The sequence below is a fragment of the Sinocyclocheilus anshuiensis genome, unplaced genomic scaffold (assembly GCF_001515605.1).
Source record: "Sinocyclocheilus anshuiensis isolate Anshui unplaced genomic scaffold, SAMN03320099.WGS_v1.1 scaffold1649, whole genome shotgun sequence".
Taxonomy (NCBI): Eukaryota; Metazoa; Chordata; class Actinopteri; order Cypriniformes; family Cyprinidae; genus Sinocyclocheilus; species Sinocyclocheilus anshuiensis.
The window spans coordinates 121,336-145,698 of NW_015540982.1; the positions used below are offsets into that span (position 1 = coordinate 121,336).

The following is a 24,363-nucleotide window of genomic DNA, read 5'->3' on the forward strand; positions in this document are numbered from 1 at the left end:
ATCCTTCACCTGAAATGTTTGTCTTTTCATCCTGAAATGCGAGGCAAATGTTGGATCACAATAATTAGGAACCACAGTTTCCACAAATCCCTTCACTCTATTGGGATGTTCTCTTTTATTCTGGACGGCAAGGGCAGTGACTGTAACATCGAGGGTATTTTGCAGTATTAAACACGTATTTATACCGATTTCATCAGGCTCCGACAATTCTTCAAGAAGAACACAAAGAATGTCCTTCTCAGCTGCCATAGTTGCAACTCTCGCGTCATCAGAACAGTGTTCAACACACCACCGTTTCCGTTTAACAAAACGTTTTGCACCATTTTTGGGGGCTGAACGCAGCCCAGCTCTCACGCGAATTCTCTCATCAAACAACAAAGTGTAGATGTACGTATGGTGTAAGAGATTAATTCATAAAACTGTGTATAGATAGCTTTACTGATTATAAGGGGAGTTTTTTTGAGAGTGCTTAAACTCAAGCTAAACTTAAGTCAGTCATAATGTTCTTTGACAGTGTACATGTTCTTTGCTTGCATTCTCTGTATAATTTATTCACTGTTTGAATAACTACGGAAGGTACAGGTAATCAAAAAATGTATTAATTACCTCATCCGTGAACATCCTCCTTAATAGCGTCATCAAACTTCGCCTTTGTTATTGTTTTGAAAATGCGACCTCTAGTGGCGAAAACTTACATATTGTACCTTTAAGATTACATGATAAAGTGCATCAAGTGCAGCTTAGAAAATCCTGCTTCCCAGTTGGTAGTATTATGACAAGTCATGCATTATTTAGGGTACATAATACAGCAGTCGCCTAAATAAAACAATTGATTTGTGTAACATTAAACCTGATTTTTTTTAATAAAGCAAACTTTAAAATGTGTGTGATTAACTTTGCATTTATTGTCTGTGACTTTTTTCTTTTCAACCTCAAAAGCACTTGCTTTGTCAAACCAGTGTCTTGTAAACATGACTGTTTCCCATCAAACAGATTGAAAACACCTGTGTGTCCTTTACTCCTGGAAATACTAACTTTTGGAAACATTTTCAGCATCATTGCTCCAGTGTAGCATTTGAATTTAAAGAGTTTAAATTTAAGAATGGCATCTATTAAAGTCCCCAATAAGGACTGAGGGACCTTGTGCCAACAAATATTGCATCATCATCATCAGTGAAGCTCCTCCCACAAAAATCACACATTCAGTAATTCAGCAATAAATGCTGGAAAATCTCCATCAGTTCACAAGTGAAGACCAGCATCTAATCATCAGGAAGATCTGAAATCTGTAAAGACTGAGTTTATTAAAGAGGACAGAGAGAAGATGAGAGATCCAGAGCCCTGCAGAATCAAGCACACTGAAGATATTGAAGAACAAACAGGTTGGTGTTTATTCTTCATTAATTCATTAATAATGCTGTCGGTTATGGGTCACGTGACGAGGTCGAGGTGGATAGCAGCGTAGTTTAACACTGCTTGCAGCAGCACAGTGTATTTATCCTTAATAATTTTAAGTGGCTAACTCAACAACTTTTGATCTCGAAGAAGTAGAGAAGAGCTTTTGCTACAGAAATATGGCTTGTAGGCAGAAAACAGTCCAATCGAGCATAAAAAAGGCTCTGAGAGGCGGCAATGACAGTGCAGCAGCTCCTCCAACTGACGCTGACAAATCCCCGCAAGCTGCCGAGGACATCGCGAGTGTTACATTTTATTATTAATTCTTTAATCAGAGTTTCTTGTTTCTCCCCGAGCTGTTATTGCGAGATTCATGCGCTCCGGGACGAGGGGCCTCATCCTGCAGGGATCCAGAGAGAAGAGGCAGGGTCAAAAGTCTTAGAGACATGATCGGCCGCTTTATATGTTAAACAGATTTTAATTTATTCACATATAAACATTGATCAAATTATACAGCACACATTTAGCTCAAACGTGAGTGCATCACACTCGAGAGCAAATTTATATTCTATAATATCTTATTCCTGTATTTTGTACCTGGAGATGACTTGAAAAACACATTCAGCAGAGTTTGAGTTTGTGTTTACGTTTCTGCTTTTTATACAGCTTAGAAGATAGGCTACTTCAATTAATCCGTTTTGGACTTTAGGTGCAAGAGCGCCCTCTGGCTTCCAGTATGAATGAAACATACACTGCATGAGAGTTTAGCGCTTTAAAGGTGGGGTAAGCGATTTCTGGTAGCCAAAATGTTGATATTTCAAATCACCAAAATAAACACACCCCTACCCCAAAAGGGTCTCGCCCCTATTTTGATAGCTCCGCCCCACATATACGTATGCAACCCAGGCAACGTTTAGTTCTGTGAAACAAAGCAAAACCAATGTTACACCGTGTCTACACCGGACGAGAGTGGCGCGTCGCGACAAAATACTATAGAACTCATTATAATCAGTGATGCTGTCTACACCATATATATATATATATATATATACATATCTATGGTCTACACTGGATGCGGCACGACATGACAAATCCCCGACAGAAAACTGCTGCTGTGTTCTATTCATGACGTATTGACACTAATTTCAAATGATTTTCAACGGTCGCTTTGTCGCGTCCAGTGTACTAGACAGACTTTAGTTGCGGCGCAGACACAGTGTTACTCACCTATCGAGAAGAAACAAAGCAACCTCGGCGTCCGATCGCAGGCCTTCCGCTCCGAAAGCTGATCCGATATTTACACGGGTCCTACTTCTTGCCTTAAGCCTTAAGCCTTCTTTTGTTCCGCAGACGTTTTCCTCTTTAGCTTTTTATCTGCCATCTCTATCTTTCTGTCACTTGGCTCGCTAATGTCCGTCCTGTGCACTGAACGCTCTCTCCTCCACATCATGAGTAGACAGTTTTTGAAAAATTGCTTACCCCACCTTTAATGTTCACATCGCCTCGTTTTGGATACGAATAAAACGTCATGCATAGACTATCTTGTCTCTTTGCATTTAAATATAGATTTATTCACACCAGTCCCTGAAAATCTCTACATGGACAGAAATGATGAGAGATCTTTATTTGTTGTCCAAAGATGAATAAAAGTCGTATGGGTTTGAACTGACACGAGGGTGAGTAAGTGATTTTTCAGAATTTTCAGTTTGAGTTTCCGTCTCGTCTGGTCCTTCTCTTTCATATTTGGTTTTCTTTTTTGTTTTCCTTATCCATGTTATATTGTTTTCTGTGAACACTTACACCGCTATCTGCCTTATTGTGAAACACTGAACGGTTTCCCTTTGCTAAGGGCAGTGTTTAAGGGATTATATGCAACACCCTTAAATTATTCCCATAGGTAAGGGGAAATCACGCCTTAAGTCTCATACTTAAAGGGTTAGTTCACCCAAAAATGACAATTCTGTCATTAATTACTCACCCTCGTGTCGTTCCAAACCCGTAAGACCTCCGTTAATCTTCGGAACACAAATTAAGACATTTCTGATGAATTCTGAGAGCTCTCTGACTCTTCATAGACAGCAATGCTATTACCACGATCAATGTGCAGAAACATAGCAAGGAGATCGGTAAAATAATCCACGTGACATCAGGGGTTCAACCGTAATTTTTTGAAGCTACGAGAATATTTTTTGTATGCAAAGAAAACAAAATATATCGTACATCATTCATTTTTTTTGTGTTCTTAATGTTTTTTGTTTGGGGGGTGATTGTGTTCATATTGATTTCAGACCATGCACCAGTATATCTGGATCTTATACCATTGGACACTTAAAAAAAAAAAAATATAGATGGAGGTTCAATTCCACTTTGTTACATCTCCCTGCATTTAAACCTTTACTCCAAGACCAAATTGATTTGTATTTATCTACTAATGTAAATTCAGCTCCATCATCAGGGGTGGCATGGGAAGCGCTAAAAGCATATGTTAGAGGGGTTATTATACTAGGGCTGCAACAACTAATCGATAAAATCGATTATTATCGGTTAAGAAAATCATCGACAACGATTCTCATTAACGATTAGTCAGGTCTGCCCACAGTGCAAGTCCAACTTCATGCACTGAATTACGCATTTCTATGGACAAAATGCATCTAAAAATAGTGGAGGAGACAGAATGAGATGCTGCGGGAGAGTTACGTGATCCAAGCTGCCCAAAACATGAGAATTATTTTATTTTATGAGAGTAGGAACTGTAAGGGGATAACAGCGCGTGATTGAATATTACTCTTACCTATTGGTTACAACTGAGTTTGTGATTTTATTCGTCTTTATTATCTTTATTATTATTTAAATTTTTAATGCAGAGATTTAAAATATATTCACTATATACAATGCTTAACAAATTGATGTAAGGTTTTTAACAAATTATGGTTTGTGCCACTGCTGCTCTAAACTAACTAACTAAATAATTTTTTAGCTTTCTGTATGGGTTAGTCCTCCAATATGCGTAAGCTCTTTAGTAACAGTTGTAGGCTGTTTCTAATGCTATAATTGCTGTTATCTATGAAAGAAAGGCAGAGAGCTTTATAGTGTTTTTTTTTCAGATGCAATTACAGTCAAAAAGTACTTAAACAATGTCAGCAAGACTGCAAGCTGTTATGAAGGGCATAGGAGGCCATTTTTGTTATGCGAATAAATACTATTTAGTTGTTTAAGTTTATTTGCCCAATAAATTACTAACATTTTTTGATTTAAACAATTTTTCAGATTCAGATTAAACAGATTCCTAAAATGTGTTTTCTCTTTATTATGGCAGGTGGTCCAATAAATAGTTAAGCACTGACTTTGTTTTCATAGCATTCAATTGGCACGTTTGTTTGAAGGATATTGGGCAGAATGTGGAATAGTGTTTTTTTGTTGTTGTAAAAAATCGATTGTTAAAATCCGATTAATCGGGGAAAAAATAATTGGCCAACTAATCGATTATCAAAATAACCGTTAGTTGCAGCCCAATATTATACAGTACGCCTCAGCTTAGGGCGATTTTGCGAAAAATTTAAATCTCGATTTTTCTAGAATGTTTGACCGATTCTCGACTTCTTACGATTTTTAACTAGTCAACTTAAAAATGTAACTACAACATGAATCAAGTTACTTTTTCATTATTAACCCTCTAGTTAAAGACAATTCTATTCCAAGTGCAGCACACATGAAATTGTCAACATGATGTAAATGTTAAACCAATCACTTGTTAAATATCTTTGCAGAAAAGATGCATAAACTACAAGTACATATTGTGCAAACGTGTCTTATACATATTATGTGTTCAGAAATAATACGAGGAAAATGCTTTTTAAAAAATGTCAAAAGTCACAGTAATTCAAGTTCAAAATGACTGAAGGTATAACACTAGTAGACTATTATTAACTATAAATGTTCTTTAAAAACAACAGCTGCTTTCAGCCTCTCACCGTGATGCAAACATGAAATATCAGACATAGAGTAGTAGTTCTTACATGTTTTTTATTCGATTAATTTAAAACGGAGAATGAACCAATATAACCTTAGACTTTAAGTACAGCTAAAGTATCAATATAATAATATTCTTACTCAAAAATTAGAATTTGACATGTTCAGAATTAGACAAAAATCCTTTGAATCTGGAGATAAAGCAGGGAACATGTTGGCGGGATACATTAAACATAGGGAATCCTCTGCCTCAATATGTGCTATTCAAACCCCTGGGAGAGGCCTTGTAACCAAGGTCATGGACATTAATGCCCCATGTAAGGATTTGTACACTTCGTGCAGTAGCTCCTCTGAGAAAGAAATAAAAAAACTTCCTCGGTGGACTTAATATTCCGTCTCTCAGTGAGAATCAGCGGGAGCTTTGGGATTCTCCCATAATGGAGGATGACATTTTAGAAGTGATCAAGAATTTGACAACAGGAAAGGCTCCAGAACCGGACGGGTTCACCGCTGAATTTTTATATAAGTAGTAAATGATAAAAAATAAACAATAAATTACATAAATGACTAATGATTATAAATTATTATAAATTAATAAAAACATAACACAAATGTATGGTCGCTCTCTTGCTGCAACACACAGTTTGTATTTGAGGATCCTCAGATCCTTCATGTTGTTGATCAAACATATTTAATAGTTCTCCCATTCATGGAAAGATCCAGGGACGTATAAGATATAAAATTGCATCAAAATGACCAAAATTTTGTAATGCAATTGTCTACTTTCTGCTGTTATATCAGTTTTTTTTTATGTCCTTTCAATTTCTCATGTCTTTTCACTTTTTTTAAGGAGTTAAATGAAAATGTACTGTTTTTACTTTTGTTTCAGAGTTGATTGAAGATAATGAGGAGAAAGAAGAATTGAGTGAATCTGAGGAGAAAATTCATGTCATAAGTGGAGAAAAACCCAAACAGAAAGATTTAAAGAAAAGAAGAGCCAAGAAATCTTTCACCTGCACTCAGTGTGGAAAGAGTTTCACATGCAAACCTCATCTTGATGTTCATATGAGAGTTCATACTGGAGAGAAACCATTCACTTGTGATCAGTGTGGGAAGAGTTTCACACAATCAGCACACCTTAAGAAACACATGGGCATCCACACTGGAGAGAAACTGTACACATGTGATCAATGCGGGAAAACATTTTTGTGTGCTTCAGACCTGAAGAAACACCTGGTAGTTCATACAAAGGAGAAACCACATTCATGTCATTTGTGTGGAAAGAGTTTTTTTTTTTTAAATTTATTTTATTATTTTTTTATAAGCATCGGTTCAGGCACAGTTTAGGCACCGATACCGTTTTAAAGGTATCAATTTGGCACCAGTATAAAAAAAAAACAAATGAGACCCAACCCTACGTGTATCACTGCACTGCATGTGGGAAGTGTTTCAATCATTCATCTTCTCTACACAGACATACAAAAAACAATCACAGTAAGTAGATCATCTTCAGATCCAGCACTTTCAGATCTGATGCTGCGTCCTCACCAAATCTGACACAATAATGCATCAAGCAATAGAATATCATCTGGATAAATCTGTCATAACAAGCGGCATGAAAAAAAAAACAATCTAAAGTTTTCACAGTGAATAAAGTTCATCTTCATCTTCAAAACCATTAGATTCAACTGTGAGATTCAGATCAACTCAAAGATGGAGTTCCTCCACAAAGAACAATGTCAAAACGTTTTATTCTTGTATATCATTTTGCTTCGTGATATAAATGATATAATTTTACATATTTAAGAGTTTCATATTATGTTCAGTATGTTTAATAAGCAGGCTTGTAAGAATAGTAACACCATTAAAACCTTACTGATAGCCATCCCTACTTGTCAGTAGGAGAGAGATCCAGCTAATTTTTGTATTTGCTCTGAGTAATTATTGATTAAATGTTACCTTTTTTATTAATACATTTTATTTTTATTTTTTATCAACAACTTTTATTGTCTGTTGATTGTATTTGAATCAGGAAAAAGTAATTTTATAATTTTAGTTTTAATATCTAAAAGCTATGAAGTATAGCAATTGCTATTTGGGCTTTTCAATTAAAAAAAAAAAGCTATTACACATGGCTGAGATTGAATGAGTTTGTCTACATTAGCAACCCTTCTTCTAGTGGTGGGCGGATCGATCCTAATATTGATAGTATCTATACCAGAGGTGGGCAATCTACGGCCTGCCGGGCATTTTTATCTGGCCCGTTTGGCAGTTGGTCCAAAATGACTTATTTGATGTGATATCAGTAAAATCCAATAGATGGCGCTGTAGCCTGTAATGCGGTATATAACCCCGGATTTACACCGCACGCATCTGCGGTACGTCACGGCTCCGATGTTGCCACTGGAGGTGATCACGGCCACTGTAGTCAATGCTTGTGTTTGCACCAGCCACGCCACGACACATTTCAGAAGCGTCCCAGAAGCAGCTCTCTGCGCTGCTTTGCTAAAGATAGGCGCCTAGTCTATTTTTGATGGACGCCACGTCCAAGCCACACAGCTCAAATACAAAATAAAAAGTAAAAATATACACCCTACAAAACCGGCACAATTGTAAATAAGTACTTGTTTTAAAAATGTTAAAGTGTTCATTTGTTTTAAAAAAGAATGCCTTGTATTGGTACCGTTTAAAAATGCTTAAAATGCTATGTAGACTTTCCAGTATCAGAACAAATGCCAGTGTTATCCTCCTGCTCACGGGCACTGTAATTTCGTGGGGAAAACGTGGAAATAATTTGTTGTTTTATCTTGCAAAGATATGCTTTCTTCTGTTTTCCACAGACATTTTTATGAAAATGGATATAGTAATGTATTTTCTGGATTATAAATCTTGTTTTTTATCATCTGAAACGTGCTGCGATTTCCAAGGTGGCTTATATAAAGCAATCAAGGTCAAGCGCAAAGTGCGCACATTTGGATTGGTGACAAATGAGAAAGGCAAGTGAGATTGTACTGCGCATTTCCAGCAACCACGCTGCTAGTTTCTGTTTCGCTTTAAATATTTAGGATGGACGTTTATAATAAATGTTTATAGTCAATGCCACTATAATTTGTGTTTGTTTTTTTACTTATATTTTTGTTTCTTTTCTGAATGAAATTATAAAATGTGTCTTATATATCAATCAACTTGTACACCAATGCAACTTATCTGTGTGTCATAAAGTGTTCATAAAACAAATAAGGTAGAGATGGAACAAGAATAGAACTGCCATGTATGTACAAGTGATAAAAAAAATCAAAGCTTCAATTGTCATACACATATTATGCGGCCCCTCGCTTGATGCGGAAAACTTAATGTGGCCCTCGAGTCAAAAAGTTTGCCCACCCCTGATCTATACAAAGTATCAGATTGATACTAGCCTGATGAGATCGATACTTTAGGTTCAGTTTTAGGTTCATGCCGCTCCTGTCACATCTTGTACGCAAACATTGCTCCTTATCCCCAGGCTCTGAGCACCATTTCGTGAGAATCTTTTGACTGATAGCGATAGTCGATGACTCGCGTGCAGCCTTATAGCACGGCAGCTTAAATAAAGCTCATTCCCTTTTGTCAGGGAACCAAGGTTACATTAGAAACCGGAGCGTTCCCTTTCGAACAGTCTCCCCTGTTGTTGTCTGTCCCGTGTTGTATGTGATGGGAAACACCTCCAAAAGTGCTGATGGAAATTCCGCTGGACCAAGCCCAGGAGGTGGCTGTTCCTCTGGTGGAATGAGCCCTCACTCCGAGAGGACGCTGTAAGCCCACTGAAATGTAAGTCAGGACTTTAGTGTCAACTATCCAACAAGATAGTCTCTGCTTTGTGGCTGGCAGCCCTTTAGAGTGGCTTCCAAAGCTGGAAGTGGCAAGAATGCTCCACATACACTCAAAGGGCCTGAACTGGGATTTGGACCCTGCTCCACCTCTGAATTAGGAAGAGATAAGAGGGTGATGACTTGTGCTCTGAACGGAGTTGAGTGAACTTTAGGCACATAGCCGTGTCTTGGTTTGAGGAAGACTCTGCAGGGCTTTAGGCCCAAACTCAAGGCATGAAGCACTGACTGGCAGTGCATGTAAATCGTCCTCTTGCTTGACCGACGCTAATGCTACAAGGAGGATGGTCATAACCAACAGGGGCCGCACATCAGCTGACTGGAGCGACTCGAAGGCAGGGCCTTGCAAGGCCCTCAGGACTGCAGATAAGTCCGGAGTCGGCACAGTAGCATCTTGTAGATGGAGTTCTAGCCTACAAAACTGTGTTATTCACTCTAACGGGGAGCTGTAAAGACTCCTGTCGAGGGGCCAAATATGAAGACTCCACTGCTCAGGCCGGGGATGCCAAATCATACCTCACGCTTGAAAGAGAAGGTCCTTCCTCAACGGAATTGGCCCCGTGGGGCTGCTGACAGCAGCTGGACTAGCTAAAGGAACCACATCTGATTCCTTCAGAGTGGGGCCACTAGGAGGACCGAGCACTTGACTTCCCCAATCCGTCTGATGACCTGAGGAAGCAGGACAATCAAAGGGAAGGCGTAGAGGCGAGCGCTGGGCCATTCGTGGGCCAGAGCATCTTGTTCCCTCAAGAAACATATTGGGCCGTGAGAGTTGTCTTCTGAGGCAAAGAGGTCTACCTCTGCCTTCCCAAAGATGGACCAAATCGTCTGAACCACTTGGGGATGAAGACTTCATTCTCCTGGAGCTACTTTCCCCCAGGGATAGAATCTTCGACCCTTGCTTCCGTCTGCCTGGTACATGAGCTGCTCTCTGTGAGACCTGAGCCCTTAAAAGGAGGTGTCCCACCAGCCTCTAAAGGGAGTGTGATCTGACACCACTTTGGTGATTTATAACAGCTACCACCGGCATGTTGTCCAACCGGACCAGGTCTGGTAGGAAGGTTTTTAGGGCAAGAAAAACTGCCAGTATCTCAAGGCAGTTAAAAGGTTAGTTCACCCAAAAATGAAAATTCTGTCATTAATTACTCACCCTCGTGTCATTCCAAACCCCTAAGACCTTCTTTCATCTTCAGAATTCCCAGGTCCAGAAAGGACATTGGTAAAATAGTCCATGTGACATCAGGGTAACAATAAGCTAATCAATGTTTCCTAGCAAAGACAACCTCGCTAAAATCTAATGAGAAAATAAACAAAACACTTACAAACTGCTGCCCTCTTCTGCTGCTCTAATGCTTCTTATAACAAGTGCTTGCAAACAAGGTCAATAAGGTAAATTATATATAATTATAGAAATAAATGCTAAAAAAAAATGAAAGAGCTGTGCGATAAATGCTGCAGATAAAGTTTTGAGCTACAAATTATATCTTCACATTCATTTGAAATTGACATCCTATGACATGCAATTTGTCAAAATATAAAATGTTGAATAGAAGTTCTCTTACACCACATATATTAAGATCACATGACAGCAAACATGTTTAGAGGGCTATTTCTGACTTCTCGTTTAAAAGGGAGTGATTTCTTTTGAAAGTCAGTTGCCCTTTTTGACAGCTGTGTGTGTTGATGTAACCGGTTTCATCAAACTCTAACTTTCAGTGAAGATTCAAGTTGGACGTTCAAAAAACAAAAAAAAGATTGGTTAAAGTCAATTATAATTTTTTTCATATTGTGTTTTTTATGTAAGACCTTCAGTTTGTCATCATGTCACATTTACACTAGAGGACAGACTGGAGACATGCATGAGATCGTGAGACCGTTTCATTTTTACTCCAAGCAGCGTCTCACAGTCGTTTTTTTTTGACTGATGACACTTTTTGTTTTTGTAGATTAGGATCGATAAGAAACAACTTTCGTTTCAACTGCATTTTGTGTGTGTTATTTTTTTTTTATGACTCTTAAAAGATTTATTTGAGCTGTATTAGGTTAGAGGTATAAAATAACAGCTATGAAAAAAATCTAAATATTTGAGCACCGTAAATAAAGCTGTAAAAGTTGTAACCATTGCTTGGACAATTTAAAATTAGAATGTGTAGCCTTATAGTCAACAAAATTATCAACAAAATGAAAGGCCTATCCTTCTTGTATCAATATGTAAGGGTTAATGTATTCAGCTGGACATTTCAACATACAAACAAAGTGGTAGTTCACCCGGAAATAAAAGTTATGTCATAATTTACTCACCCTTTAAGTTGTTCCAAACCTGTATGAGTTTATTTCTTTTGTTGAACACACACAAAAAAAGATATTTTGAAGCCCAAACTATTTCTGGTAGCCATGGACTTTCAGAGTGGGAAAAAAAATTACTATGCAAGTCAATGGGGCCCATCAACTGTTTGGTTACCAACATCCTTCAAAATATCTTCTTTTTTGTTAAAACAGAAAAAGGAAATCAATATAGTTTTAGATATGGGGGTGAGCAAATGATGACAGAAATTTAACTTTTGGATGAACTAAAGGTCATTTGTACTACAATTAATAACTCATAGGCAAGATGGCACCAGTTGCATGTGTATAAAAAAAGAAAAAGTGAGTCCATGGTATGATAAGAGAGACAATGATATACAGCATTGCCAAGATCACTGCGAATGATAGGAGATATCTCAGCACAGAATGCTGTGTTACAGCATGTTTTATAACCCCAACGCCACCAAACAAATAACTTTTTGTTGAATGCAAATTAACTTTTAAATAATTACACGTTTAACATTTAGATCAGTGTTTTCCATTATGTTTTTCTTTTTGCAGAATTGCTGTTGTTTGCATTTACACTATTGCATTGTGGATATCAGAGGACATAGACTTCATTAAGAGGCTACTGACTGAACAAAAACTTAAAAACCCCGAACTCGGTTGTGTCTTTCTTTTATAGATTAAGAGAAGAAAAAAACAAACCTAGACAAGTGCAGTTTGTAAACAAACTTTGTGGTTTGCTCGAGTAAGCCTGACCTGTTTGAAGTAGTATTAAAAGCTTGTACCGGTAGTTTGAAGGTGTTCGGGTGAAGAAGTTTGAAATTTAAATAAACAGCAGTTTTAAAGCTTAAAGCTGAAAATGTAAAGATCATGCAGCCTATCGCATACTATGTATCGCATACGCAGTACTATGATACGGTATAAATCCTGACTGGAAAAAAAACATAGTTTTGATGCCGTTTGTTGTGATTCTGAGATAGACTATTTATGTGCATAACAATAAGTTAATGTTAAACTAGTTTCTTCATGTTTAATGGGGAAATGTTTTCAGGATATAAAAAAATTCATGTGTTGTAATGTTTTCAAATTAACATTTGGAATTGAATTGAATTAAATTAAAACAGAAAATTACATGAATGTTCCTTTATTTGTTTGCTTTTTTCTTAATTTTCTAGCTTAAATTGGAAAAATAAAACAACTGATAGATTTAACTTGGAAATTTGTATATTAAACTTAAATATACTAGGTGTAATAACTGCAAATTAATTGATATTACAAAACATTTAAAGTTCAACAAACATAATTTTTTTAAATTACATTACTTAATTTTTTTAGGGCAACCAGTTTCCTCAAGCTTTTAAAGTTAATTCAACTTATCCGGGTTTAGAGTTTGAAGGTGTTCGAGTGAAAAAGTTGGAAATTTAAATAAACAGTAGTTTTTAAAGCTTAAAGCTGAAGATTTAAAGGTCATGCAGCCTATTGCCATATATGTATCGCATACGCAGTACTATGATAAGATCTAAATCCTGACTGGAAATCCTCACAGACTCAGACTTTGAGAATTCAGTTCCACTATTACCCCCTGTCCGACGCCCCTGGTAGTTGGGGACAGACGTATTTCGGATCTCTTCATGTCAAACAAGATTGACACTGGGTCGGTGATCCTGAGGGTGGTCTCCTGCTATGTACCGACGTCACCAAGAAGAAGGAATTCTGGCATCAGTTTGCTGATCAACTTCGATCAATTAACATCAACAAGCATCTCTTGATTGGCGGCGACCTCAAAGGCCATGTCAGAGCCTCACGAGACAGGTATGAGCTGGTACACTGTGGACAAAGCTGTGGGACCCGAAATAAAGAGGGCTACCAAATTCTCGCAGAGGCCCACGATCTGGTCATCGCCAACACGTTTTTCAAGAAACATGACTCCCATCTTGCCACCTACACCAGTGGTAGACGTTCAACCCAGATTGACTATTGGCTTATCCGACGGAAGACTTCAAGTTCGTCCTGGATTCCAAGGTGATCCCATCCATCGCAGACCATTGCCTCCCAACACCGTCTACTAGCCCTCGACCTCGGGCTGAACCTCGGCTTTTTGACCCTGTGCCCGACTTACTGGCCCTGAGAAGATCAAGTGAATAGTCTAAGAGAACAAAACTAGCTGCCACAATTATATCGTCACCATCGACGATGACCAGCCAGTCGAAGCACTTTGATTAGCAATGCAGCGGGAGAGTGCCTCGGTGTGACTAAGCCAGGATGACGATTTATCAACAAACAGGTCTGGTGGTGGACTGACAAAGTTCAAGAAGCCACGAAGGTGAAGAAGGCTGGGTTTAACTCTTTCACCGCTAGCGTTTTTGAAAAAAAAGTTGCCAGCCACCGTCAGCATTTTTGATGATTTTCACTAACATTTCATGGCCCCCAGAATCTGAACATGCAATACACCAAAATAAAGAACAGACCCTCTACTTTTAAACAAATTAATCAGTTTTATTCTAGCTTCAAGCATTATTTTTTATCAACACTTGAATGTAGGGTTAGGGTTAGGCAAAAAAAGCTGAGCAAAAAGCTGAGAAAATTGCATTTTTATTAAATACTACATCTGTATCATATTCAGTACGATGATCAAAGCAAGTATGCAGTAGATGGCTTCCATCAGCACTCCCAAAGCTTGCACAGGCCTTTACCACTTCCTGGATCGACATTTCACTTGGTAACATTAGGCAGTTTTCATTTATATGTGGCGTAGTGTTGATGATCACATTATATTTAATATGCATATGGGTCATTCCACGAAATTGGTGCCTTTTGCATCCCTAAGAAATAATCAAACATAGATTTAATATAACAACGAATAAATTTGAAATTTAAAAACATAATACTATATATTCTTTCATCAATATTACATGAAAAAGTACATTTAATATTATTTTATATAATTTAAATAGCATTTATGCTGATAAGGGTAAGGTTTTTGGCCTGTGCCTCACTATGATTTTTCCTTTTCAGCAGGACTTTTAATTTGCAAAATGATATAAAAACCACATCACATTTGCATATCGTTCTAAATATAGTCTCATTGTTAAGCAATGTTTCATGCAGTGTCAATACTGTTACTATTTTTACTGTTACTGGTCAGTCCTGTGACTATGACATCAATCCTGTTACTGTCATTAATTTCATAAAAATTTTAATTTGATACATCCTTCCAGGCTTTTTTATCTTTAACTATATTTTATTTTGGACAAAGCCCTTTTTTAATATCTCTCTTGTAAAAATACATATATATTTTAATTGACATGTGGTCACCCTCCAAAATTAGGATGTTCCTGATCCATCTGAATGACAAATATAAAAATATATATATAAAAAAAAAATCCAAAATGTGAAACAATCCCAGTGAAAAGAGGGATTAAAATGCTGCTCATATATGTGAAAACTTTCACATAGTTCTAATTAAACTATGTGTCTGTAACAGGGTAACAGGACCCGAGCCTGTGCAGTAGTGAACTCAGGACCCGAACCTGCGCAGTAGTGAGCTCAGGACCCGAGCCTGCGCAGTAGTGAGCTCAGGACCCTAGTCTGCGCAGTATTGAGCTCAGGACCCAAGTCTTCGCAGTAGTGAGCGTAGCGGAGCTGCGCCTGCGCAGTAATGAGCTCAGGACCCGAGTCTGCGCTGTAGTGAGCTCAGGACCCGAGCCTGCGCAATAGTGAGCTCAGGACCCGAGTCTGCGCAGTAATGAGCTCAGGACCCGAGTCTGCGCTGTAGTGAGCTCAGGACCCGAGCCTGCGCAATAGTGAGCTCAGGACCCGAGTCTGCGCAGTAATGAGCTCAGGACCCGAGTCTGCGCTGTAGTGAGCTCAGGACCCGAGTCTGCACTGTAGTGAGCCCAGGACCCGAGTCTGCTCTGTAGTGAGCTCAGGACCCGAGTCTGCGCGGTAGTGAGTGAAGTAGAGCTGCGTCTGCGCAGTAGTGAGCTCAGAACCCGAGTCTGCAGTGTAGTGAGCCCAGGACCCGAGTCTGCGCAGTAGTAAGCTCAGGACCCGAGTCTGCGCAGTAGTGAGCTCAAGACCCGAGTCTGCGCTGTTGTGAGCTCAGGACCCGAGTCTGCGCTGTTGTGAGCTCAGAACCCGAGTCTGCGCAGTAGTGGCAGTGAGCTCAGGACCCGAGTCTGCGCAGTAGTAAGCTCAGGACCCGAGACTGCGCAGCAGAGAGCTCAGGACCCAAGTCTGCGCAGTAGTGAGCTCAGGACCTGACTCTGCACAGTAGTGAGCTTAGGACCCGAGTCTGCGCTGTAGTGAGCTCATGACCCGAGTCTGTGTAGTAGTGAGCGAAGTGAAGCTGCGTCTGTGCAGTAGTGATCTCAGGATCCGAGTCTGCACAGTAGTGAGCTCAGGACCCGAGTCTGCTCTGTAGTGAGCTTAGGACCCGAATCTGCGCTGTAGTGAGCTCAGGACCCGAGTCTGCGCTGTTGTGAGCTCAGGACCCGAGTCTGCGCAGTAGTAAGCTCAGGACCCGACTCTGCGCAGTAGTGAGCTCAGGACCCGACTCTGCGCAGTAATGAGCTTAGGACCTGAGTCTGTGCAGTAGTGAGCTCAGCATCCGAGTCTGCACAGTAGTGAGCGTAGTGGAGCTGCGTCTACGCAGTAGTGAGCGTAGTGGAGCTGCGTCTATGCAGCTCAGGACCCGAGTCTGCACAGTAGTGAGCTCAGGACCCGAGTCTGCGCAGTAGTGAGCTCAGGACCCGAGTCTGCGCAGTATAATGAGCTCGTGACCCGAGTCTGCGCAGTAGTGAGCGTAGTGGAGCTGCGTCTGTGCAGTAATGAGCTCGTGACCCGAGTCTGCGCAGTAGTGAGCAAAGTGAAGCAGTGTCTGTGCAGTAGTGAGCTCAGGACCCGAGTCTGTGCATTAGTGAGCTCAGGACTTGAGTCTACGCAGTAGTGAGCTCAGGACCTGACTCTGCGCAGTAGTGAGCTCAGGACCCGAGTCTGCACTGTTGTGAGCTCAGGACCTGAGTCTGCGCAGTAGTGAGCGAAGTAGAGCTGTGTCTGCGCAGTAGTGAGCTCAGGACCTGAGTCTGCACTGTAGTGAGCCAAGTAGAGCTGCGTCTGCGCAGTAGTGAGCTCAGGACCGCAGTAATGAGCTCGGGACCCGAGTCTGCGCAGTAGTGAGCGAAGTGGAGCAGTGTCTGTGCAGTAGTGAGCTCAGGACCCGAGTCTACGCAGTAGTGAGCTCAGGACCTGACTATGCGCAGTAGTGAGCTCAGGACCTGACTATGTGCAGTAGTGAGCTCAGGATCCGAGTCTGCGGACTTTCGGTATGCCTCGTGGCGAGTAGACGTGGTTGGAAGTCGCTCCGTGAACATTAATTTGTTTTTTCTCAGTAGTTTTATTTATTTTTGTTATATATATATCTAGCAATCGACCTGATCGTTTAATTTTAAAGAAGAATGCCAAAATCAGGAAAGTCAGGGCGAAACATTGTAGAAATGCTGACTGACAAGGGGAGCGTACAGGCAGTTAATGCTAAAGCTAACACTCCAGTCCAAGTGGAGGAGGAGATAACAGCAGCTTCCTTAAAGGATTTAATTTCGTCCACCATTCGTTCAGAAATGTCTTCACTACGATCCGAGTTGTTATCTGAACTCCGTTATGCAGTGTCCACGCTACAAACGACCCTGTCTTTACAAACCCAAAATATCAGAGATATTGAAACAGCACTTTTCCAAGCTGTGCCACACATTACAGGCAGAGAACACTGACCACAAACGTAAGCTGGATGACCTGGAGAACCGTTCGCGGAGACAAAACGTAAGGGTCATCGGGATACCAGAGGGCTCGGAGGGCCAAAGTCCGGTGACTTTTATGTCCTCAATGTTCACTGAGCTCTTCGGAGAAGGTGCTTTTGAGAGACCCCCCGAAATCGATCGAGCCCACCGTGTCAGACAAAAATCCCAACGCAATGCATAATCCCTAGGCATATGCTAGTTCGACTCCACCGATATCAAACAAAATAACTCATTTTGAAATTGAGTCGCGAGCGGGGACATTTGGAGTTTAATGGTGCGGTTGTTCGTATTTTTCCGGACATGTCCGCAGAGGTGGTGAGACGCCGGGCTGAGTTCAAGGATGTAAAAGCTTCACTTCGCAACGCCGGCATTACCTACGGAATTGTAATTCCTTACAATTCACCCGGCCAGACTCCGCGTCGATTTCCAGGGACAGCGACATATGTTCCAAACTCCACAGGCTGTGGCGGATTTCTTCAGTTCTGTCATTAAGTCTGCAACAAGCGAAGTTTGACAGATATGATCTAAATACAGAAAAGGGGCTACCATCTTTTTGTTTTGTAAAAGTTCCTTAAACTAGATCTATGAAAAAGTAGGCAACCCATACTTGATGTTGAACATTTCTCAAGTTTCTTGAACTTGTCCACGCTTCATAAGAGCCAAGCCCAAACTTAAATTTGATGTTATGCATCGTATACTGCTGAGATAACAAATTCTATATTGTATTCCTGTTCACGGAGCACTGCCGGAAGGGCAGCTAAGTTGTTAGAATTAGTTAACTTGTTTTCTCTGTACCTGACTGCCTTGTTTTTGTCAGTCAGGCTTGTTAGTGTTATCAATGTTAAGTCCTGTGTCAGTTCCGGACACACGTGGAGAATAGGCGTTGTTTATTTTTTTATTTTATTTTGTACACCATCAGCCATGTATTACTTGATCGCTCTTTTTTGTCTTGCCCTCTGCCTGAAACCATCTTTTCTTATTTCTACCATCAGTATGCCCATACTCCATAGAAATGGATAGAAACTTGCCTCAGGAGAGACAGGGCAGGGTTAAATTAGTTAGTTGGAATGTAAAAGGGTTAAATAATAAAGTTCCAATCTGATAATGCTAAAGGCTAATATATGTTTTCTGCAGGAAACTCACCTTAAGAAATCTTGTCATAAAAGTTTGATGAGATCCTGGGTGGGACAGGTGTTCCATTCGGGACTTAATTGTAAAGCTAGAGACACAGCTATTTTAAACAATAAAAATACTCAGTTTAATCCTTCTGAAGTTGTCTCGGATCCCAACGGCAGATATGTGATAGTCTCAGGCACTCTTTACGATAATCAAGTGGTTGTAGTTAGTGTTTATGCGCCCAACTGGGACAACCCAGACTTTTTTATTAAGCTTTTTTCTAAACTCCCAGACTTAAACTCTTACCAATTGATCTTGGGAGGAGATTTAAATTGTGTCTTGAATACTGTTCTAGACAGGTCATCTTTTAAACCAGCTATTTTATCTCAGTCTTCTAAAACAATTAATTCCTTTTTGGAAGGATACAGAATAGCTGACGTATGGCGGTTTTTGAATCCCTCCTCTAAAACTTTTTCTTTTTTTTCCCCTGTTCATCACACTTATTCACGTATTGATTATTTTATCATTGACAGTAAACTTATTCCCCAAGTAAAATCCTCTTTTTATGATAGTATAATTATTTCTGATCACGCTCCAGTAATCCTTGAATTGGCCCTCTCTGGAAATGGAAGGATCTCTCATGTTTGGAGAATGAATGCCTTACTTCTATCAGATGGCTATTTTGTTGAGTTTATTTCTGAAAAACTTTCCACATTTTTTGAGACAAACACTACCGAAGGGATCTCTGCGTCTATTCTTTGGGAAACACTCAAAGTTTATTTACGTGGAGAATTTATTTCTTGTTCTGCTTATATAAAAAAAATTGCGCAATAAAAAGCTTTGTGATCTTTCTGGACAGATTGCCAAAATAGATCAGAAATACGCACAGCGTCCAACTCCATTTTTGTATAATGAAAGGGCCTTTTTACAGTCTGAATATGATCTTCTCTCCACTAACCAAGCGGAGCAGCTTTTACTCAAGTCATGACATCGTTTCTATGAATTTGGTGATAAACCAGGCAAAGTTCTTGCACTGCAACTTAGACTTCAAACTGCAAAGAGTTTTATTGCTCAAATTCAAACCCCAGTTGGAAATATTGTATCAGACCCTCAAGAAATTAATAATCAGTTTAAATTATTTTATTCTTCTCTATACCAGTCTAATTCCCTTAAAGATTCTAATCTTATAAACAATTTTTTTGATAATCTCGACATCCCTCAAATTAGCAACGAGTCAAAAGCCAAATTAGATGTTCCTATAAGTTTAACTGAAATCTTGCAGGCTATTTCACAGATGCAAAGTGGAAAATCCTCAGGCCCAGACGGTTTCCCAGCAGAGTTCTCAAGTTTTTTCTTCAGCTTTCTCCATTGCTTCTTTCGGTTTTTGAAGAATCCCTAAATAATGGTAGTTTACCCTTTTCCATGCATCAAGCATTAATTTCACTGATCTTGAAACCCAATAAAAACCCACTCGACTGTGGGTCTTATCGTCCAATATCCCTCCTTAATGTTGACGTGAAAATCTTGGCTAAGATTTTCTCTGTAAGGCTGGAAACCATAGTGCAAGACATTATTCACCCTGACCAAACAGGCTTTATAAAAAACAGACAGGGGTTTCTTTAATCTTAGAAGGTTGATTAACATAATTTATACCTTGTCAGATTTATCATTACCAGAGGTCTTGGTCTCTCTCGATGCGGAAAAGGCTTTTGACCGCATTGAGTGGGACTATCTTTTTTATACATTAAAAAAGTTTGGGTTTGGTGATAAATTTGTGTCTTGGGTAAAACTCTTATATTCTTCCCCTTTGGCATCTGTGAAAACAAATGGTATAAGCTCTGAATATTTTTCACTTTACCGTGGGACGAGACAGGGTTGTCCCCTGTCCCCGCTTTTGTTCGCTATAGCCATAGAGCCTCTTGCAATAGCTTTTCGTTCTAATCACAATATATATAATATATAATAATATCTGGTATTTTTAGAGGAGGTAAAGAACAGAAAATTTCTCTCTATGCTGATGATGTAGTGTTGTACGTCTCAAATCCAGAAGCCTGTTTTCCTTATGTGTTCAATATTTTGAAACAGTTTAGTAGTGTTTCGGGCTATAAATATAATTTAAATAAGAGTGAGTTCTTCCCAATTAACTTGGCTGCAAGGGCTCTTTCAGTATCAGCGTTCCCATTTAAGCTAGCCTCCGATTGTTTTCGTTACCTGGGAGTTATAGTAACGAGGAAACACGTAGATCTTTTCAAGCATAATTTTATTCCAATTTTGGATCGAATGAAACAGGATCTTGCTAGGTGGACAACTCTTCCACTATCGCGTGTAAGCAGAATTAATGCCATAAAAATTAATATTTTGCCTAAACTCCTTTTCTTATTTCAAAACATTCCGGTCTTTATACCAAAATCTTTTTTTAAGACTTTAGATCGAATATTTTCAGATTAGGCGGATTTGCTTTTCCTCATTTTTTATTTTATTACTGGGCAGCGAATATTCATAGCATCTTATATTGGAGCCAGTCACATTACGGCCTTTGTCAATGGGTTCCAGCATGGGTTGAAATGGAATGCGATTCTTGTAGCAGAGTTTCTTTACATGCGTTGTTATGCTCTTCATTGTTTATTAAATCTTCTTGTTATTCTTCTAACCCCTTAGTTTTACATAGTCTAAAAATCTGGAAGCAATTTAGAAAACATTTCGGTTTCCAGGCAATGTCGTGTCTGTTTCCTATATATAAAAATCCTTCTTTTTTGCCTTCCATATCAGATGGAGCATTTGCACTATGGTTTAGAATGGGCATTGTAAATATTAATGACCCTTTTCATGAGAACACGTTTATAACCTTCTCATATCTTTCAGAAAAATTCAATCTTCCAAAAACTAATTTCTTTAGGTATCTAAACAAGAGATTGACCAATTTTGGAAATAAAAGTTTCCAAAGGTGCTATCTCCAACATATAAGTCTTCATCCTTGTCTAAAATAAAGTTAGACTGGGAATCAGACCTTAACCGTATTTTCTCAGATGAGGAATGGTCAAAAGCTCTTTGTCTAAAATAAACCCGGAAATTGATCCTATTTGTTACCGATGTCGACAAGCTCCAGCTACTTTGTACCATACTGTTTGGCTTTGCCCAGATTTAATTCCTTTTTGGACATCAATTTTCAAAACAATCTTTGATGTTTTTCTTTTAAAGGTTGGACCATGTCCTTTAGTGGCACTGTTTGGACTTAATCCTTCAAAGGTGTCTCTGTCATCAAGTGCTTTAGCCTTTTGCTTAATAATTGCCAAAAGAATTATACTGTTGAACTGGAAAAACCCTTCTCTGCACAACTACTTTCACTGGATGTATATGGCCTGTTACAGTTTATTTATTCAAATAGAGAAAATTAGATATGCAATTCATGGCAATACAGAAGATTTCTATACAATTTGGCAACCTTTTCTGTTGTATTTAAAAAAATAAAATTTCTATATGTAGCCCTTCCTACACATCTAACCCTGCTGTACCTATCTTTTCTCTTGTTCTTGAATAATTGAAGCTCATTTAGGAGTGTACTAGCAAAGAAATTGTCTGATACCTGACATTTAGCAGTGATGGCTTACTCAGGTGCAATGTGTTAATTTTATTGTTTATTTATTTATTTTTATTATTTTCCCCCCTCTATATGTATATATGTATTTTGGTCCACATCATCACTAGACTGTATACATGCAATGGGTATATATATATATACATATATATATATATATATATATATATATATATATTTTTTAAGACTATTATATTTGCGCTATTGTGTTGTAATATATTTGTATGCTTCTGGATTATAACCCCCCCTTTTTTTTCTTCTTCTTCTTTTATTTTCTTTTCTCCTGAATTGGGTTCGGAGAGCAAGGAATGTGTTTAATACCATCTAGATTTCTTGTTCAATGTTGTGAAACCAGTGTTGTATGGTTTTTCTTTTCCTCACTTGTAATAAGTCTCTGATTGAAAACCGCCAATAAAAAGGATCCAAGTCTGCACAGTAGTGAGCTCAGGATCCGAGTCTGCGCAGTAGTGAGCTCAGGACTTGAGTCTGCGCAGAAGTGAGCTCAGGACTTGAGTCTGCGCAGTAGTGAGCTCAGGACCCGAGTCTGCGCAGTAGTGAGCTCAGGACCCGAGTCTGCGCAGTAGTGACCTCAGGACCCGAGTCTGCGCAGTAGTGAGCTCAGGACCCGAGTCTGCGCAGTAGTGAGCTCAGGACCCGACTCTGCGCAGTAGTGAGCTCAAGACCCGAGTCTACGCAGTAGTGAGCTCAGGACCGGAGTCTGCGCTGTAGTGAACTCAGGACCTGAGTCTGCACAGTAGTGAACTCAGGACCCGAGTCTGCGCAGTAGTGAGCTCAGGACTTGAGTCTACACAGTAGTGAGCTCAGGACCCAAGTCTGCGCAGTAGTGAGCTCAGGACTTGAGTCTGCACAGTAGTGAGCTCAGGACTTGAGTCTGCGCAGTAGTGAGCTCAGGATCCGAGTCTGCGTATGTGGCGAGGGGGGCGTGGTTCAGCGAAGTCTGCAGCGGGAGAGAGGGACGGGAGACGAGCGGTGAGTAAGTAGGTCAAGTGCAAAATGATGAACACCTGTGTCTGATTGCAGTAATTAGCCTGGAGAGACCGGATAAATGGGCAGACTGGAGAACGTGGTAGGAGAGAGAGACTGGGGCTCGTGGCGATCCCTTAGCCGGAGGAGGAGAGCCGACTGAACTAAGTTTATGCCCTGGGCAGATTGAGAACGCGCTGGAAGCGTCCCGTTTGTGTTTTGTTGAACTTTAAGGAAAGAAATAAAAGAGCCACGAGTCTCCAAACCGCCTACCTGAGTCACTTCCTTCTTCCCACTACGAACTTTGTTACACTGGTGCCGAAACCCGGGAAGGAAGTGATAACGCCGCCGCCGTCATGTCATCTCCGTCAAGTTCGCCATTTGCGGAAGTCATCCACTCGCTCACGGGCCTCCACCAAGAGCACCATCAAGCGCTGCTGGACATGAGGGAGGATCAGGAGCGTCGATTCCGGGCCCTCATCCAGACGCAGCAGGAGGACCGCGAGCTGTTCCGGAGCTGGATAGACTGGGAGGTTCGGGCGGGGGAAAGTCCATCTGCCCCGGCCCTGCCAGCCCACCTGCCCTTGAACAAACTAAGCCTGGGGTATTTGTGCGCGGATGTCTCTTGGGGAAAGGAGAAGAGAGGAGGGGAGGCGGCCGTGCAGGCAGGGGAGGCGGTACCGCAACCGCCTGAGCCTGCGACAGGGGAACCGAGCGCGGCCGAGAGGCTAATCCTCCCGGAGCGTGATGATTTTCCCCTGGAGCAGTCTCGGGATGAGACGCTGAAAAATGCATTTGAACAAGTCTGCTCCATCGACGGACAGCCGCTCCAGCCGGCACGGCCCCCTTCTTACCCCTATTTTGGTATTTTAAAAGATAGGTTGTATCGAGTGACCCAAGACGCTCAGACAAAACAAGATACAACTCAGTTGTTAGTTCCTAAAAGCCGTCGGGAAATGCTTTTCCAGGCGGCTCATTGTAATCCTATGGCAGGACATTTGGGACAGGCAGCAACTTTGAACCGGTTAATGACCCGATTCTTTTGGCCGGGCATTCACGAGAATGTGCACAGGTGGTGCACGGCTTGTCGTGAATGTCAGTTAGTGAATCCCCCGGCCTCCCCAAAAGCGCCGTTGCGCCCTCTGCCGCTTATGCAGGTCCCCTTCGAGAGAATTGGTATGGACCTCATCGGGCCATTAGAACGGTCAGCACGGGGCCATCGCTTTGCATTAGTCCTCGTGGATTATGCAACGCGATATCCTGAGGCAGTGGCGCTCCGCAACATTTCCGCGAAAAGTGTGGCGGAGGCCCTGTTTCGTATAATCTCCCG

General features: G+C 40.4%; 1 protein-coding gene across 1 annotated transcript; it reads left to right on the plus strand.

Moving 5' to 3' along the window:
• Positions 1 to 1,171: 1,171 nt before the first annotated feature.
• Positions 1,172 to 15,055, plus strand: LOC107690123 (zinc finger protein 200-like). The gene is made up of 3 exons (XM_016488357.1): positions 1,172 to 1,382; positions 6,254 to 6,581; positions 15,028 to 15,055. Exons 1-3 carry the CDS (start codon positions 1,325 to 1,327, stop codon positions 15,053 to 15,055), a joined length of 414 nt encoding a protein of 137 aa, XP_016343843.1. The 5' UTR covers positions 1,172 to 1,324.
• Positions 15,056 to 24,363: the final 9,308 nt, after the last annotated feature.